Consider the following 18,108-nt stretch of genomic DNA (forward strand, 5'->3'; position numbering starts at 1 on the left):
TCTGGCTGCCCTTAACAATTTTTCCTTCATTTCAACCTTGGTGAATCTGACAATTATGTGTCTTGGGGTTGCTCTTCTCAAAGACTGTCTTTGTGGTGTTCTCCGTATTTCCTGAATTTGAATGTTGGCCTGCCTTGCTAGTTTGGGGAAGTTCTCCTGGATAATATCCTGAAGAATGTTTTCTAACTTGGTACCATTCTCCCCATCACTTTCAGGTACACCAATAAAACGTAGATTTGGTCTTTTCACATAGTCCCATATTTCTTGGAGGCTTTGTTTGTTTCTTTTTACTCTTTTTTTCTCTAATCTTGTCTTCTCACTTTATTTCATTAATTTTTACTTTCTTCCATTTGCTCAAATTGGCTGTTGAAGCTTGTGCATGCGTCACGAAGTTCTCGTATTGTGGTTTTCAGCTCCATCAGGTCATTTTAGCTCTTCTCTACATTGGTTATTCTAGTTAGCCATTTGTCTAAGCTTTTTTCAAGGTTTTTAGTTTCCTTACGATAGGTTAGAACATGCTCATTTAGTTCAGAGAAGTTTATTATTACCGACCTTCTGAAGCTTGCTTCTGTCAACTCATCAAACTCATTCTCTGTCCAGTTTTGTTCCCTTGCCTGCAAGGAGTTGTGTTCCTTTGGAGGAGAAGAGGCGTTCTGGTTTTTGGAATTTTCAGCCTTTCTGCTCTTGTTTCTCCCCATCTTTGTGGTTGTATCCTCCTTTGGTCTTTGATGTTGGTGAGCTATGGATAAGGTTTTGGTGTAGATGTCCTTTTTGTTGATGCTGATGCTATTCCTTTCTATTTGTTAGTGTTCCTTCTAACAGACAGGCCCCTCAGCTGCAGGTCTGTTGGAGTTTGCTGGAGGTCCACCCCATACCCTGTTTGCCTGGGTATCACCAGCGGAGGCTGCAGAACAGCAACTATTGCTGCCTGATCCTTCCTCTGGAAGCTTCATCCCAGAGGGACACCCACGTGTATGAAGTGTCTGTTGGTCCCTACTGGGAGATGTCTCTCAGTCAGGCTACACATGGGCAGGGACCCACTTGAGGAGGCAGTCTGTCCATTATCAGAGCTCAGGTGCTGTGCTGGGAGAACCACTGCTCTCTTTGGAGCTATCAGGCAGGGACATTTAAGTCTGGAGAAGCTGTCTGCTGCCTTTGGGTCAGATATGCCCTGCCCCCAGAGGTGGAATCTAGAGACGCAGTAGGCCTTGCTGAGCTGCGGTGGGCTCCGCCCAGTTCAAGCTTCTCTGCTGCTTTGTTTACACTGTGAGCCCAGAACTGCCTACTCAACCTCAGCAGTGGTGGATGCCCCTCCCTCCTCGTCCCAGGTTGATCTCAGACTGCTGCGCTAGCAGCGAGCAAGGCTTCATGGGCGTGGAACCCACCGCTCCAGGCACAGGAGGGAATCTCCTTGTCTGCTGGTTGTGAAGGTTGTGGGAAAAGCACAGTATTTGGGCAGGAGTGTACTGCTCCTCCAGGTACAGTCACTCATGGCTTCCCTTGGCTAGGAAAGGGAAATCCCCCAACCCTTTGTGCTTCCCGGGTGGAGTGACACCCCACCCTGCTTTGGCTCGCCCTCCATAGGCTGTACCCACTGTCCAACTAGTCCCAGTGAGATGAACCAGGTACCTCAGTTGGAAATGCAGAAATCACCCATCTTCTGCATCGATCTCACTGAGAGTTGTAGACTGGAGTTCCTATTTGGCCATCTTGGAAGTGCCTGCTCAGTCAGGGATTACAGGTGCCCACCACCACACCCGACTAATTTTTATATTTTTAGTAGAGACAGGGTTTCATTATATTGGCCAGGCTGATCTCAAACTCCTGACCTCCAGTGATCTGCCTCCCTCGGCCTCCCAAAAGGCTGGGATTATAGATGTGAGCCACTGCACCCAGCCTGCTTTACTTTTTGGAATGTTTTTACAATTTTGTCCTCTACTCATTTTATTGAGTTTTTTATTTCTAATATCATGTTTTTAATTTGCAAGGTTTACCTCTTGTTCTCTTTTCTCTTTCTGATCATGTCCTGTCCTTGTTTCACATATATGATAATTTCTCTCATTTTTCTAAGGAGACTAATGATGTTGGTGGGGGAGTTTTCTTCTCCCTACACTGTTTGTTTTTCTTGCAGGGTGCATTACTTGGTTTTTAAGGTTGGAGGCTTTCCTTAGACGTCATGCGGTCCTTGATTGTCTGCCCGTATTTCAACGTAGAGGACCAGTGAGCTGGTGAGGGTCTCTGAGTGTACCAAGCCCAGTGGGCTATGGGTCTCACAGGGGAGCGACCTGCTGTGAGTGCAGGAACCTCTGAATTCTGTCCAGATGCCCAAGGGAAGGCTTCTCCTGTCTCTGGCCCCCGGGGCTAAAGACTTGCCTGTGTCCTGGGAGCTCAGTGGAAGGCACAGGCTGGGTCTTACTGTCCTGTGTGTGCTTAGCTTCCCTCTTTTCAGTTCAGTACCTTGGTTTGCAGCTAGGCCTACAGCCCCCAGTCCTGAGAGTTCTGCTTTATCCTCTCCAGAGAATCAGCCCCTGGGCTTCCTAGGGTTGGGGTGAGTGGCAGTCTGGTGTGGAGCAGTGTAAGGTGATGCAGAGGCTCCCCACTCTGCCACACTGCTGCAGCCAGGGAGCCTGCCCCTAATTCCTCAGCTTTCTGAAGGTTGTTCTCTGCAGATAGGGTCAGGCCTCCCGTGGCTGGCTCAGATTCAACTGTCTTGGGGCTGTTACCAGTTTGTCCATCTGTTTTTTAGCTTCTAACATTCTATTCTGGAATATTGTCTCTAAAACATAGCTTTTTTGAGATATGATTCATGTACCCTTTTTTCAAGTGTACAATTCAGTGATTTTTAGTGTATTCACAGAGTTTGCAACCACACAAGTCCATATCCATTAGCGATCACTCTCCGTTTTCCTCCCTCCACATCCTTTGGCAGCCAGCAGTCTGCTTTCAGTCTCTATGGGTTTGGCTGTTCAGGACATTTCATATGGATGGGATCATATGGTGTGTGGGCCTTAGTGACGCTGGTTTCACTGCGCACAATGTTTCCAAGGCTCACCTCTGCCGTATCATAAATGAGCACAGCATGCCTTTTCATGGCCGACTTATATTGCATTGCGTGCGTGGAGTACATTTCATGTACTCATTCATCAGTTGATGACAGTTGGGTCTTGTGGCTTTTGCATTTAAAAATCCATTTACAGGGCCAGGCACAGTGGCTCACACCTGTAATCTCAACACTTTGGGAAGCCAAGGCGGGCGGGTCCCTGAGGTCAGGAGTTCAAGACTAGCCTGGCCAACATGGTGAAACCCTGTCTCTATTAAAAATACAGAAATTAGCTGAGTGTGGTGGTGGATGCCTGTAATCCCAGCTACTCAGGAGGCTGAGGCAGGAGAATCTCTTGAACCTGGGAGGCGGAGGTTGCAGTGAGCTGAGATTATGCCACTGTACTCCAGCCTGAGTAACGAGTGAAATACCATCTCAAAAAAAAAGAAAAGAAAAGAAAAATACGTTTACAGGAATGGGGCTTTAGGAAGGAGTGCAGTTTGCCAAGTGTGTAACCCACCATCTTTATCCTGGAGTCCCCGGACGTCTGTGGCTTGTGACTTCTCTGTGACTGCCACTGACCTTACAAGCCTTGTTGGGGTTGGGCTGGATCTAGAGGAAAGCAGTTTCAGATTTCTTCTCCTCTCAGCAGAGGTGATTGTGGACAAGTCCTATCTGGTCTTGTTTTCTCATCCATAAAATAGAGAGAGTAAAGTACACTAGTGGCTCCTGAGCTCGGCTGGGGCCCCTTAGATACTCTCACAGGGACCTGGGTGGCAAGGTTGTGGTAGCACAGGTACAGCCCCTCATACCTTATAAACCAAGCAGAACAGAACAGGCAGCGGTTGTACAGCTGAGCCTTGGGCTGTGCAGTCCCTGCTATCTCTTATCAATGAAGAACTAAAAGAATAGCTCAACTGAGGAAACAGAAATACCTTTTTCTTCACATTCTTCTTTTAACTATCTTACAGATTACTGCAGTTTTTAAATCCTGATCCTTTGAGAGCTGACGGAATCTCTGATCTCCAGCAGGTATTACAGGCCCTTAAAAAAGTAAAATAAAAAGAGAGAAAAAACTGTTTATTCTTTAAATCCTTCTCCTTCCTCCCTCTAGAACTGAGATTAGAAGGGAAACTCCTTAGATGGGGGACTTTACCTGAAGACGTCCTTTTAGAAACAATCGAATGGATTGTTACTTCTGAGAAATTGTTCCTTGTTTTTTGGATAATAAACAGTCTGCCTTTTAGTAGTGGTGGTTTTTGGTTTTTTGTTTGTTTGTTTAAGTAAGCATATATACCCAGGTGTTTACATTGAAATCTGTATTTTCTTCATTTCCATGAAGTTGCTGACGCCTCAGGGCAGACCCTGGTTGTCTAATGCACACGTTCTCTCAGTTGCAGAAGCTGAAGGGCCTGCAGCCGCCTGTGGCAGTGCTCCGAAACAAGATTGAGCCCTGCTTAACCATTGACTCGTCGCCACTGTCAGCAGACCTGAAGAAGGTAAAAGTGCTCTAAAACTGAATTTATCAAGAATGCCAGCTTTTTCTAATAGAGAAGGATTTTGAAACAAATGGTTCTAAGGTTGCATTGTATAATTTCTTTGCTTTTGAAATTACCTTTTTATTTGAGATTACAGGCATGAGCCACCACACCTGGCTTAATTTCTCATTTATTCTTAAATCCAGGTTAGCTTCTTAGAAGTGAGTGAGTGAGTGTTTTGTGAGGCAGCCGCTGTGTAACTGTGAGCCCCTTCTGCAGTCGGGTTTCCAGGATGCCCGTGGACAGGGCTGTGGGAGGAGCAGCAGGCCACCAGGGCAGTTGTAATGCACTCCCCAACCGTTCTTTTCAAAATTGTCTCACACACCTATGATTTCATTTGGAAAATTGATTGTACATGTTTATCTACCTTTTTCCTGATTAAAAAAAGTAAAAAAAAAAAAATTGTTTTAAGATAGGAAGATAAAACGACCGGGACAAATAGTGTGAGAGAGAAGTGGACAGATTCCACAGTCTTAGAAGATGAAAGCAGGAGATAGAGTGTGGCTGCCTCTGCAGGGAAGGAGCACTTTGCAAGGGGAGCATGAACTGCCAGCTCTGTCTCCTGAGCACCCACAGCCAGCTTGTATTGTTCTTAGCAGCAAGGTTGGAGGCTCTTTTTGGAGAAACTTGAATGGCCTTAGAGAAATGACCTTCATATGATGCTATTTGGAATTCTCCCACAAACAGGACCTGCTTGCCACTCTATCTTCCTGCAGTGAGGTGACACTCATGTGATGGCAAGAGTCCCCAGAGCTTCCGGTTGGGCATTAGTGTCTTGCTCTCCACCATGAGCAGACATCAGGGATCATGGAAATTTGAAGAAAACCTTCACCTTAAAAAAAAAGACCAGGCTGGGTGCACTGGCTCATACCTGTAATCCCAGCACTTTGGGAGGCCGAGGCAGGCAGATAATCTAAGGTCAGGAGTTTGAGACCAGCCTGGCCAACATGGTGAAACCCCGTCTTTACTAAAAATACAAAAATTAGCCAGGCGTGGTACATGCCTGTAGTCCCAGCTACTTGGGAGGCTGAGACAGGAGAATCGCTGGAACCCAGGAGGCGGAGGTTGCAGTGCACCAAGATTGTACCACTGAACTCCAGCCTGGGCAACAGAGCGAGACTCTGTCTCAAAAAAAAAAGACCAAAACAAACCCTCATGGAAACAAACAATGCAGTTGAGTAACAGAAAATGTTAGAGAATATTCCCAGAGAGAATAAATATCCCCAGAGAGAAGATGTTGCATCCGTAACAGCTTACTGTTAAAGGGATGCAATGTCTTCTCTCTGGGGATATTTAAGATAGGATATTTTAAAAAGGAACAGGTGGAGAAAAAGGTTCTTGGAAATTCAAAATATAGAGAAATGTAAAAATCACTAGTATGTTTGAGATGTAAAGGAGAAGCTAACTATCAGAAAGTAGAGAAAAAAGGCAAACAGATGGAAATAGGAGAAAAAAATGTTGAGGGTCAGTTTGAGGTCCGGTATCTGAGAATGGGATTTCTAGGAAGAATGAAGGAAGACAGTAGGAAATTTTCTAAAGATTAACATAGGAACATTTTCTGGAACTAATGGACAAGAATTTCCAGATTAGGAGGTCCTACCCATCATAGGCCCAGAACACCTGCTGAAGAAAGAGATTAGAAATGTTCTTCTGAAGCATCTAAGTTGAGGGAATCTGAAGATTATGAAGGCTTCAAGAGAGATGAAACTGGTCCTACACATTGGACCAGGAGTCAGAATGGCTTCAAATGTCTCCACAATGCACCAGATGAGCACTGATGTCAAAATTCTGATGAGGTTGGGCGCAGTGACTCACGCCTTTAATCCTAGCACTTTGGGAGGCAGAGGCGCTGATTGCCTGAGCTCAGGAGTTCGAGACCAGCCTGAGCAACATGGTGAAATCCTGTCTCTACTAAAATACAAAAAATTAGCTGGGTGTGGTGGTGCATGCCTTTAGTCCCAGTCGCTTGGGAGGCTGAGACATGAGAATCGCTTGAACCTGGGAGGCAGAGGTTGCAGTGAGCCAAGATCGTGCCACTGCACTCCAGCCTGGGCACAGAATGAGACTGTGTCTCCAAAAAAAATAATAATTATTGTTATTATTATTATTCTGAAGAAAAGCTCTTTGGAACCAGAGGTTCCTACTCAAACTGTGGATGGAGTGTGAGGGTAGAATGAAGACATTTGCAGACACACACAGTCTTAAAAAATGTACTTCCTTTCTACCCTTTGTCAAGAAGATATTAAAATACATTCTCTACCAAAACAAAGAAGTAACCCGAGAAAGATGACCACATGAGTTTGCAGACAAAGAAAGGGTGATGGTGAAGGATGATCCCAGGATAGTTGCTGAATACCAGGTGTAGAGCATGGTCGGTCCTGACTGCAGCTAGGGCTCAGGACTCGAGAGGACCTCACAGAGCTCATGGTGCCGATGAGCTCCGCCATTTGGAAGATCCTATCCTTGTGGGTGGAGAACTCTGTTGGAACATTTGGGTTTCAGTGACAGTTACATAGAAAAATAAGCAAATAACAGTCTGTCTTTTAAAAAGCTTTATAAGTGAAGCTGATGGACTGGCAGTTTATTAGGATAATGAGGAGGAAAAGCTGCATCTTTGATCCAGTGAACTTTAAGTTCTTGTCAATGGGCCATCAGTTGGATACTTTTAATTTAAAAAATTAAAGCAATAATTTTTTGTTTTTGTTTTTGAGATGAAGTTTCACTCTTGTTGCCCAGGCTGGAGTGCAATGGCGTGATCTCGGCTCACCGCAGCCTCTGCCTCCCGGGTTCAAGTCATTCTTCTGCCTCAGCCTCCTGTGTAGCTAGGATTACAGGTGCCTGCTACCACACCCAGCTAATTTTCTATTTTTAGTAGAGACAGGGTTTCTCCATGTTGGTCGGGCTGGTCTTGAACCCCCAACCTCAGGTGATCCGCTCGCCTTGGTCTTCTAAAGTGCAGGGATTACAACATGAGCCACTGTGCCCAGCCTTTTTTTTTTTTCTTTTTTTTTCTGAGATGGAGTCTCGCTCTGTCACCCAGGCTGGAGTGCAGTGGCGCAATCTCGGCTCACCGCATCCTCCGCCTCCTGTGTTCAAGTGATTCTCCTGTCTCAGCCTCTGGAGTAGCTGGGATAATAGGCGTGCACCACCACACCCAGCTAATTTTTGTATTTTTGGTAGAAATGGGGTTTCACCATGTTGGCCAGGCTGGTCTCAGAACTCCTGACCACAGATGATTCACCTGCCTCAGCCTCCCAAAGTGCTGGGATAACAGGCATGAGCCACCACGCCCGGCCTAGCAAGAATATTTTAATGGGAGTCTTAATAGGAGAAAAAGCAAGAGTCTTTTAATAGGAGGTTGGTACTGAGAAAAGATTTGGGGCTTGGAAAATACTGGGTTTGGCAATGCGTAGTGCTTATTGGGGTGAAATGAGCCATGCAATGGAGTTTTTGTCAGTTTTCTCTACCTTATTTTGGTTTTTGATTGTTTCTGTTTTGTAGGCTCTTCAAAGAAATAAGTTTCCGGGCCCCAGCTACACTGAGTCGTACTCTTGGCCTCCCATAGCGCGTGGCTGTGATGTGGTTGTCATTTCTCACTGTGAAAGCAACCCTTTGCTCTACCTCCTACCAGTGTTGACAATTTTGCAAACAGGGGCCTGCTACAAGTCATTACCAAGTAGAAATGGAGTAAGTCAAAGACAGTTTTGCCTCACAACCAAATGGGTTAAATATTTATTTTAAAATTATACACCTCACCTTTGGGGAAGGTCATCCATTACTCAGTTTGGTTTTCAAACTTCCAGGCCAGACACTGTCCTGTGGGAAAGTGTCCTTTCCCCATCCCAATTACTGATGCTCTCACACTGATTCTCACCTGGAGCCTCTAGTTGTGGGCCATTGGCTGAAGCTTTTAGAAATGGATATTGAGGCCGGGCACCGTGGCTCACGCCTGTAATCCCAGTACTTTGAGAGGCTGAGGTGGGTGGATCGCCTAAGGTCAGGAGTTTGAGACCAGCCTGGCCAACGTGGTGAAACCCATCTCTAGTAAAAACATAAAAATTAGGTGGGTATGGTGGCGTGTCTGTAATCCCAGCTACTTTGGAGACTGAGGCAGGAGAATCACTTGAACCTGGGAGGTGGAAGTTGCAGTGAGCTTGGATTGTACCATTGTACTCCAGTCTGGACAACAAGAGCGAAACTCCATCTCAGAAAAAAAAAAAAAAGAAATGGATATCAAGTGTCTAAAACTCTGTCACGGACCTGAGTCTATCTAACCGTCACAGCAGCAGCATGAGATGGGCAGGCCATGTATTGTTCTCACCATTTTATGGAGGAGAAAATGAGGCTCAGGAAGAGTTACTGGGGTAAATTTCCCGCTGACAGGGCTAGGAGTGGGGTTGAAGTCTGAGCTTCCGCTGCCTTGTCCTGTGCTCTGTCAGTCATTTCCTAGCTCCCCACCCTGCTTCATAATCCTCCTTAACTTTTCCCATATGGGAAAACCTCAGAATGACTGTATTAAGTCTGTTCTAGCATTGCTATAAATATCTGAGGCTGAGTAATTTATAAAGAAGAGAGGCTTAACTGGCTCACGTTCCTGCAGGCTGGAGCAGAAGCATGATGCTGGCATCTGCTCGGCTTCTGTGGAAGCCTCAGGAAACTCAATCATGGCAGAAGTCTAAGTGGGAGCAGGTGTGACACATGGCTGGAGCAGGAACAGGAGAGATGGAGGTGCCACATACCTTTAAACACTAGATCTCAGAAGAACAGCACCAAGAGGACAGTGCTAACCCATTCATGAGACACTGCCCCCATGATCCAATCACCCCCCACCAGCCCCCACCTCCAATACTGGGGATTACATTTAACATGAGGTTTGGGCGGGGATGCAGAGCTAAACCGTATCACCGAGAAAGAGGTGGTGGGAAAGAGAGGAGCAGCGTGAAGGTAAACGATGCAGGGCATGGCCCTGTGCTGCTGGGTTGCGGCTGTTAGGAGCCTGATGAGTGTGGAACCTTCATCTCGGGGCCTGGCACTGAGGGTGCTCCAGATAGGGCTCCATCAGTGAAAAACAGCAGTAAGAAGACATAGGGTTGCAGTTAGAAAAGATACTAGCTCATTTTTCTAACCATGCCATGCAGTTTTTTGATTTCCGTTTAGAAAGTTGCATCTGTTGGCCGGGTGCGGTGGCTCACGCCTGTAATCTTTGGGAGGCCGAGGCAGGCAGATCACAAGGTCGAGATTGAGACTATCCTGGCCAACATGATGAAACCCCGTCTCTACTAAAAATACAAAAACTAGCTGGATGTGGTGGCACATGCCTGTAGTTACAGCTACTTGAGAGGCTGAGGCAGGAGAGTTGCTTGAACCCGGGAGGCGGAGGTTGCAGTGAGCCAAGATCATGCCATTGCACTCCAGCCTGGGCAAGAAGAGTGAAACTCCATCTCAAAAAAAAAAAAAGTTGCATCTGTTATTTTGAATTGATTTAATCAGATTAATGGATATGTTTAATGAGAAGCAACTGATGAGAAGTCGCTTATGTTGAGGCCGAACCCTGGCTCAGGGCAGAAAGGGATGTCCAGGTCTCATCCCTGTGGCCCCCAGCTTTCTCCATGCCTCCATGGTCAGCCTGCTTTCAGGCCTGTGCCTGGAAGCTGGGCCCACCTGGATCTGTGTGAATGAAAGAGGATCCTTGGCTCGTCTTCGGTTACTGGAGGTTGTGTGTCCAGGAAGGTGTCTGGCAGGCAGTGTAGCTTCAGGAGTTACCTGTGGGCTTGCAGAGGGCAGGTTTCAGAAGATAGTCTCCTGAGGAAGAGGGGTTAGTTGTCTTTTTTTTTTTTTTTTTTTTGAGATAGAGTCTTACTCTGTCACTCAGGCTGGAGTGCAGTGGCGCAATCTCAGCTCACTGCAACCTCCACCTTCCCGGTTTGAGCAGTTCTCCTGTCTCAGCCTCCTGAGTGGCTGGGACTACAGGCACACACTACTAAGCCCAGCTAATTTTTGTATTTTTAGTAGAGATGGGGTTTCACCATATTGGTCAGGCTAGTCTCGAACTGCTGACCTCAGGTGATCCACCCACCTCAGCATCCCAAAGTGCTGGGATTACAGGCATGAGCCACTACACCCAGCCAGGGTTCGTCTTTTTTAAGGCCCCTTTCTTTTTTTTTTTATTTGAGACAGAGTCTCACTCTGTAGCCCAGGCTGGAGTGCAGTGGCCGGATCTCAGCTCACTGCAAGCTCCACCTCCCGGGTTCACACCATTCTCCTGCCTCAGCCTCCCGAGTAGCTGGGACTACAGGCGCCCGCCACCTCGCCCGGCTAGTTTTTTGTATTTCTAGTAAAGATGGGGTTTCACCGTGTTAGCCAGGATGGTCTCGATCTCCTGACCTCGTGATCCACCCGCCTCGGCCTCCCAAAGTGCCGGGATTACAGGCGTGAGCCACCACGCCCGGCCTTTAAGGCCCCGTTTAAGAGGCATTTAGTTCATTCTAGTGCTTAGGATCCGTGCAGGGGATCTGGAGCCAGACTGCCTGGGTTCAAATCCTGTTGCTACTCTGTATTAGCCGTGCAGCCTTGGGTGACTGACTTCACCTCTCTGTGCCTCAAATTCCTCACCTATGAAATGAAGCAGTGATAGCCTCTGCCCCATAAGAGCATCTTAAGAGCCAAATGAATGAATACTTGTGAAGTGCTTCATTGAGACTCTCAGAAAATATGACTCAATGTGTCTAAATCTGTTTTAATGAAATTATATTGTCACTTTTCCAACCTGTGTGATGATTATAGCAGAAACTTACAGGATGCTGCTTCTGTGCAAGGATATGTTCTTGATGTTTCACATGTGGATGCTGAATTCCTAACTACTGTCTGGAGTCATTTGAATTTGTCTGTCTTCGCAGCCTCTTGCAGTCATTGTGTGCCCTCGGTGGAAGAAGGCCCACTTTATTTTTGAATTATTGGGAGAATATAGTATGTCCTCCAGGCCTCTTCATCCTGTGCTATTAACAATCGGGCTCCATAAAGAGGAAGCCAAAAATACAAAGCTTCCAAGGGGCTGTAAGTATCCTTTTCAAACAGCTGTAAAAGTGAAAGTATCTTTTTCACTGTTTTCCCTACAGAAGACAGTAGAGCCTGGCCGGGCGGGCCTGGGTCCACAGTGACATGGCTTGTGTGACAACACACTCACAGTCACTAGTCCAGACCTACTTCCCAGCTCCCGATGGTATCGATTACAAAGGCTTGATCTTGACTTATGTCTGCTTCACTGAGAAAACTATGTCATTTCATTCATTTATCACTTTTTCACTCAACACTTAAACTGTTAGATGCTGGGCATACAGGGTTGACTAGGACAGAAGCAGTGTTTTACTTCATTAGAAGGCATTTCTAAAAAGTATGTGGACTCTTAGCAGAGGAAATCTTAGAAAAACCTGTGGAAAATTGAAAATGTTGACTTTTTCTTTTAAATGCAGGTGATGTAATTGTTACGACCCCATACAGCCTGCTGAGGCTTCTCGCCTGTCAGAGCCTGCTGTTCCTCAGGCTCTGCCACCTGATCCTGGATGAGGTGGAGGTGCTATTCTTGGAAGCCAATGAACAGGTGAGCGTGGCTTAAGGTCTTCACCACTCAGAAGAGAGGTGTGATTAACATGCTAACTGACGGCAGGAAGGAGGAAAAGTGTCTGGTTGGGGAATACATTGGTTAATCTAAACAAATTTTACGCTTTAACTTCTATAATTAAGAAGAAGGAGTTGTTATCTGAAATTTCCTTCCCAATGTTAGAGTTCTTTCTGAAGTGCAAGCATTCTTTCCCAGAGATTTCCTAAGATAAAGTTTTTCTGATTACGGAAGTAATGATTTTTATTTTAGAAAATTTAAGACATGGAGAAGAGCACTTGAAAAACGCAGCCCCCAGAGCCATAGTCTCAGAAGGGATCCCTCTTACTGTTTTGGAGTACTTGCTTCCTTTTCTTTGAATTCTTGTGTTTGTTGATAAATATAATTAATAACATCAGGGGCATGTTTTACAGGCCATTTTGTAGCCTGCTTCCTGTTCCACAGCCTGGTGGTTACTGGCCATACAGTATGCAGTTCTTTGGACATCACAGAATTTGTTTTAAAACTGTCTTAATTTTGGACATTCAACATAATTTGTATATGTGTGTGGCTACAGAACATGCATTTTTTTGCACCTGTTTCCTTTAGGATGAATTCCTAAGAGGGGATTCATGGGTCATAGGCTTTGAGCTCTTGTAAGGCTTTTCTTGGAAGCAGTGTCACATGATCGTCAAGGGCACGCACTTGAAAGTAATGATGGCCCCAGTTTCCAGTCCAGGCTTTGTTACTGATGATGGGGCTATTCAGGGTTCCCGAACTCCTCTGAAATCTCAGGTTCTGATTTTTGTAAAACAAGTATCTAGGCGTACTGCTCTGTGCAGCGTCCTTTCTGAAAGCATGATCTGATGTGCACTCCTGTCAGCCATGTGGCAGGCTCTCCACACCGCTGCCAGAGCAGGCTTGGCCCAGCTTTCTCTTCCAGTCTAACTGGCCAACAGTGGGATCTTGTCAGCCTAATTTATATTTCCTTGATTACTTTTTAGGTTGAATATTAATTTGTATTGATCATTTGTATTCACTCTGAGTTGCTTGTTCATTTCCTTTTCTTATTTTCTGTTGGTAGGATGATCTTTTGCTAATCAGTTTTTAGAAGTTTTTATGCAAGAACATTAATCTCATATTAGTTTGTTATGCATGTTTACCAAGATGTTGCTTATGCTTTACTTTTGTTTATGATGGAGATTGTAGGATATTTGTTGACTTTAAACTTGACATTTTCTCCTATTTAGTTTTTGCCTTTTTTTTTTTGAGACTGAGTCCCACCCACTGGAGTGCAATGGTGCAATCTTGGCTCACTGCAACCTCCTCCTCCCGGGTTCAGGCAATTCTTGTGCCTCAGCCTTCCAAGTAGCTGGGATTACAGGTGCCTACCACCATGCCCAGCTAATTTTTTGTATCTTTAGTAGAGACAGGTTTCACCATGTTGGCCAAGCTGGTCTCGAACTCCTGACCTCATGATCCACCTGCCTCAGCCTCCCAGAGTGCTGGGATTACAGGCGTGAGCCACCACACCCGGCCTTTTCCTTTTTATTTTTGAAAGACTTTCCCCACTCTGAGAACAGAAAATATACAATCCCTAACATTTTATGTTCTGTCACACTAGTTCTTACTCTTTTGAAATGAAAACGAAATTAATTATACTAATTTTTCAGATGTTTGCTATATTAGATAGCTTTAAAAAAAATATTGAAGTTGAAGAAAGGGAATCTGCACCACATCAGATTGTTGCAGTTGGAGTTCATTGGAACAAACATATAGAACATCTCATCAAAGAGTTCATGAATGATCCCTGCATTGTGATCACAGCCATGGAAGAGGCTGCTCTCTATGGCAATGTCCAACAGGTAATTGTGTGTGTGTGTGTGTGTGTGTGTGTGTGTGTGTGTGTGTTGGTGGGGAGCTGATGAACACAAGCAAGTAACTTTTATTTCATGGCTTAATATTAAACAATTACAACTTTGATTTCATATATAAATTATGAGTGAAATACAATTGTAGTTGAATATTTAAATATATATTGATTTCTTATACATTCTTTTCTATTAAAATCCCAACACCTATGGAAGGTGGATCTGGAGCTCCTAGAATATTAAAAAGTCACATTGTTTCTGTGCTTCATTACCAGGTAGTACATCTTTGCCTAGAATGTGAAAAAACTTCTACTTTACTCCAAGCTCTTGATTTCATTCCAAGTCAGGCACAAAAGACCTTGATCTTCACCTGCTCTGTAGCTGAAACAGAAATAGTGTGTAAGGTGAGCCCATCTCCATATAAAAAATGTTCTGTTTGTTTCAACTGGTTGAATCTCAAGTCATCACAAAATTACTGGGGTAGTCGACTGTGTGGCAGGGAAGTACAGTTTTACAAGTTTAACAACAATCAGAAGAGGAGGTAGGGTCTGCTCACAGAACATGGAGGCTGAGGCCTGGTGCTGGGGAGGAACCAGGTGGGTGGGCAGGGCCTTTCCCCTACAGCAGCATTCCCCAAGGCAGGGGAGTTTTGTCTTGGTGGAGTATTAAAAGTATCAATTTATAGACATGACAACATCTTCTGTACCCTCTGTTTATGAAGATTGAGGTGGCTCATGCCTGAATCCTAGCCCTTTGAGAGGCAGAGGTGGGAAGATGGCTTGAATCCAGGAGTTCAAGACCAGCCTGGGCAACATAGTGAGACCCTGTCTCAAAAAAAAAAAAAGAAGAAGAAGAAGAAGATTGAGAAGATAACAGTAAAAGATATCATATAGCCAAAAAAATCAAATAAATTGGCTAAAAATTTATTGTTTTATTTTCAAAAAAAAAAAAGAGAAGATAACAGTAAAAGATATCATATAGCCAAAATAATCAAATAAATTGGCTAAAAATTTATTCAGTTTTATTTTGTACATATTAGTGGAAAAAATAGAAATGAAGCCAACTACCAAATAGTTAATAGTACATCTACCTTTCTGCAACAGTGAGCTAGAAGTATAGTTACATGATACTGTGGTCAACAAGGACTTTCTATCTGTTGTGTATGTGTGTGTGTATACAAGTATAGCTGTGTTATTTTAAAGGGAAGCAAAATAGTTTTAGCAAAAGATTGCTTGTTTCACTTGAGCAAGATTTTAGACAAAAACAACTGAATTTTGGAAATATATTTCAGTTTATAATCATCTCATTCTTAAGAATTATGGGATCAGTGAGGTAGTGCCCTCAGAAATCATTTAAAGTGCTTTACATTGACAATTATTGATGGAACAGTTGGCTTCCAGCCTATATCCCTGACTGTGGCCTGGCCTCTTTCGTTTCATCTTTAGGTAGTAGAAAGCAATTCAATATTTTGCTTGAAGATGCATAAAGAAATGATTTTTAACTTACAAAATGTTTTAGAACAGTGGAAGAAGAAGTTAAGTTCTGGCTCTCAAATTACATTAGGTAAGTTTTAGTTTCTATTTCTATTTTATGAAGGCTGAGCTAGGAATCCTATCTTTAATTCATTTATGTATCTCATCTCCAGATTTCTCATTATTCCCCAGGTTTACTGAGAGTTTATTAGCAATGTTAACTGGGTTTCACCGTGTTAGCCGGGATGTTAATTTCAAAATCAAAAATTAACCTCCACTAAGATTTTGATGTTGAGGTAAATCTCTCAGGTCAGTGGGCAGCCACCATTATATAATATATATGATCATATATATTATGATAGTGATCCTCAAGCTCTCTCTCTCTATATATAGTCATGCATGATTGCTAAATTTAATATTAAAAATATAACAGTCAACATGTATAGAATAAGTGAAAAATGTATGGGCCACTTGGATTTGTAATAAGAGACATTTTTCAGGCTAAAAAGGAGACCACTTTTCTCTGGAATTTAAGCACTGGGCTGTGGCATTTTGGGGAAAAAATGGGGAAGAAGTTTCGTTGCATCCGAAAAAGTAAAATGTGATACGGAAATCCACCGCAGTGTGGCCGCGGGAACTGCTGGTTAAAGTACGTGGGGGAACTCCAGCGCATGTGACATTGTCAGACTCCCTCTCTGCAGCCCTCACAGACGACTGCGTCCCACTCTTGGCCATCACCGATGCCACGTGTGTAATTCACTTCAGCTTCCCTGGCTCGCCAAAAGTGTTTGGTGGACGCCTTTATTGCATGTCTGATCATTTTCACACGGAACAGGTTTGGTGAATTTTTATTCTCTTCCATATTCTACTGGCATCTTCTGTGTCATGATAAGCTCAGAGTCCACAAGGTTTCCTCAGTCAGACTAGGATATAGATGATCCACCCCCAATTTTCAGGGTTTATTCACCCCCAATTTTCAGGGTTCTCCTGCAGAACAGGGAGATAAGAAAGCCAAATCTGTCTTGCTGCTGACGGAGAAAGATGCAAGCCACGCAGTGGGCGTCCTGCGCTACTTGGAGCGAGCGGACGCCAAGGTCCCCGCAGAGCTGTACGAGTTCACTGCAGGAGTTCTGGAAGCCAAAGAGGATAAGAAAGCTGGAAGACTTCTTTGTCCGTATCTGAAGGCTTTTGGTTTTTGCAAGTAAGCCAGTGATTTGTTTCTAATTAAACTGATGTATAACCTGCAGTGAAGTGCACAACTGGTGCAATGTGGTGAATTGTCATGTATCTGTAGAAGCCACCACCCACTCTGAGGGAGCAGCCCAGGGGTTCCCTTGCGCTCTTCCCCACGTGCCCTCCCCTCTGCAGAACTGTCAGTGTTGATTAATTTTGCTTGGTTTTGAACTCCATAGAAATGGCATCGTGGTGTGTTCTCTTTCGTGTCTGGCTTCTTTCTCGCAGCCTCATGTCTGTGACGTTCATCTGTGTTGTGTGTATCTGTGGTTTGTTTTGTAGCTCAGTGTTCTTTTATATGACTGTATCACAGTGTGTGTATCCATTCTCCTGTTGATGGGCCTGTGGGTGGTTTCCACTATCAGGCTAAGATGTTTGAAGCTGTTAGGAACACTCTTGGCCATGTCTTTTGTGGAAATGTGCACCCATTTCTCTTGGATGCTCTGGAGTGTAAGTGGCAGGTCGTGGGGTAGGCATGTGTTTAATTCTTCCAAAGCGCCTGGCCATTTTCTGGTCTGGTCAGTACTGTCTGAGAGAGCCTGAGTTGTCCCCCACCCTCACCAGTGCTTAGTGTTGGTAGGGGTGGAGTGGTAAACCATTGTGATGTTAATTTACATTTCCCTAATGATTAATGATGTTGAATATCTTTTCATAGGCTTATGGGACAGTTGGCCATCCTCTTTTTGTGAAGTGCCTGTTGAGGTCTTTTGACCAGTTTTTACAGGGAGTGTTTATCTTTTTTGTCTTGGTTTGTGGGGGGAGTAGCTTATATACACCCAACGTAAGTACTTTGTGTGATGTGTGCACTGAGAATGTCTCCTCCAAGCTGTGGCTTGCATTTTCACTCTTTTAATACTCTGCTGATGATGAACAGGCATTTTAAATTTTGTTGAAGTTTTTTGTTTTTTGTTTTTTTGAGATGGCATTTCACTCTTTCGCCCAGGCTGGAATGCAGTGGCGCTATCTTGGCTTACTGCAAGCTCCGCCTCCCAGGTTCATGCCATCCTCCTGCTTCAACCTCCCAAGTAGTTGGGACTACAGGCACCCGCCACCACGCTTGGCTAATTTTTTTGTATTTTTAGTAGAGACGGGGTTTCACCATGTTAGCCAGGATGGTTTTGATCTCCTGACCTCGTGATCCGCCTGCCTTGACCTCCCAAAGTGCTGGGATTACAGGCGTGAGCCACTGTGCCCAGCCTGATGAAGTATTTTCAGGTTACTTTTTTGTGTACTTATAGGAAATATTTGCCTATCTCGGCCAGGTGCAGTGGCTCATGCCTGTAATCCCAGCACTTTGGGAGGCCGAGGCAGGCAGATCACGAGATCAAGAGATCGAGACCATCCAGGTCAACATGGTGAA

The 18,108-nt window shown here is 44.6% G+C and overlaps 1 protein-coding gene across 1 annotated transcript in view; it reads left to right on the forward strand.

Annotated features, from left to right (window-relative positions):
* TDRD12 (tudor domain containing 12) overlaps window positions 1-4,289 on the forward strand; it is a 66,946-nt gene extending 62,657 nt beyond the window's left edge. The window contains exons 12-13 of the mRNA XM_011947323.1: window positions 4,012-4,072; window positions 4,155-4,289. Of these exons, the coding sequence (XP_011802713.1) occupies window positions 4,012-4,072; window positions 4,155-4,160 (67 nt within the window). The 3' untranslated portion in view covers window positions 4,161-4,289. The remainder of the gene's footprint in view (window positions 1-4,011; window positions 4,073-4,154) is intronic.
* Window positions 4,290-18,108: the final 13,819 nt, after the last annotated feature.

The sequence above is a fragment of the Colobus angolensis genome, unplaced genomic scaffold (assembly GCF_000951035.1).
Source record: "Colobus angolensis palliatus isolate OR3802 unplaced genomic scaffold, Cang.pa_1.0 Scaffold107, whole genome shotgun sequence".
Classification (NCBI taxonomy): Eukaryota; Metazoa; Chordata; class Mammalia; order Primates; family Cercopithecidae; genus Colobus; species Colobus angolensis.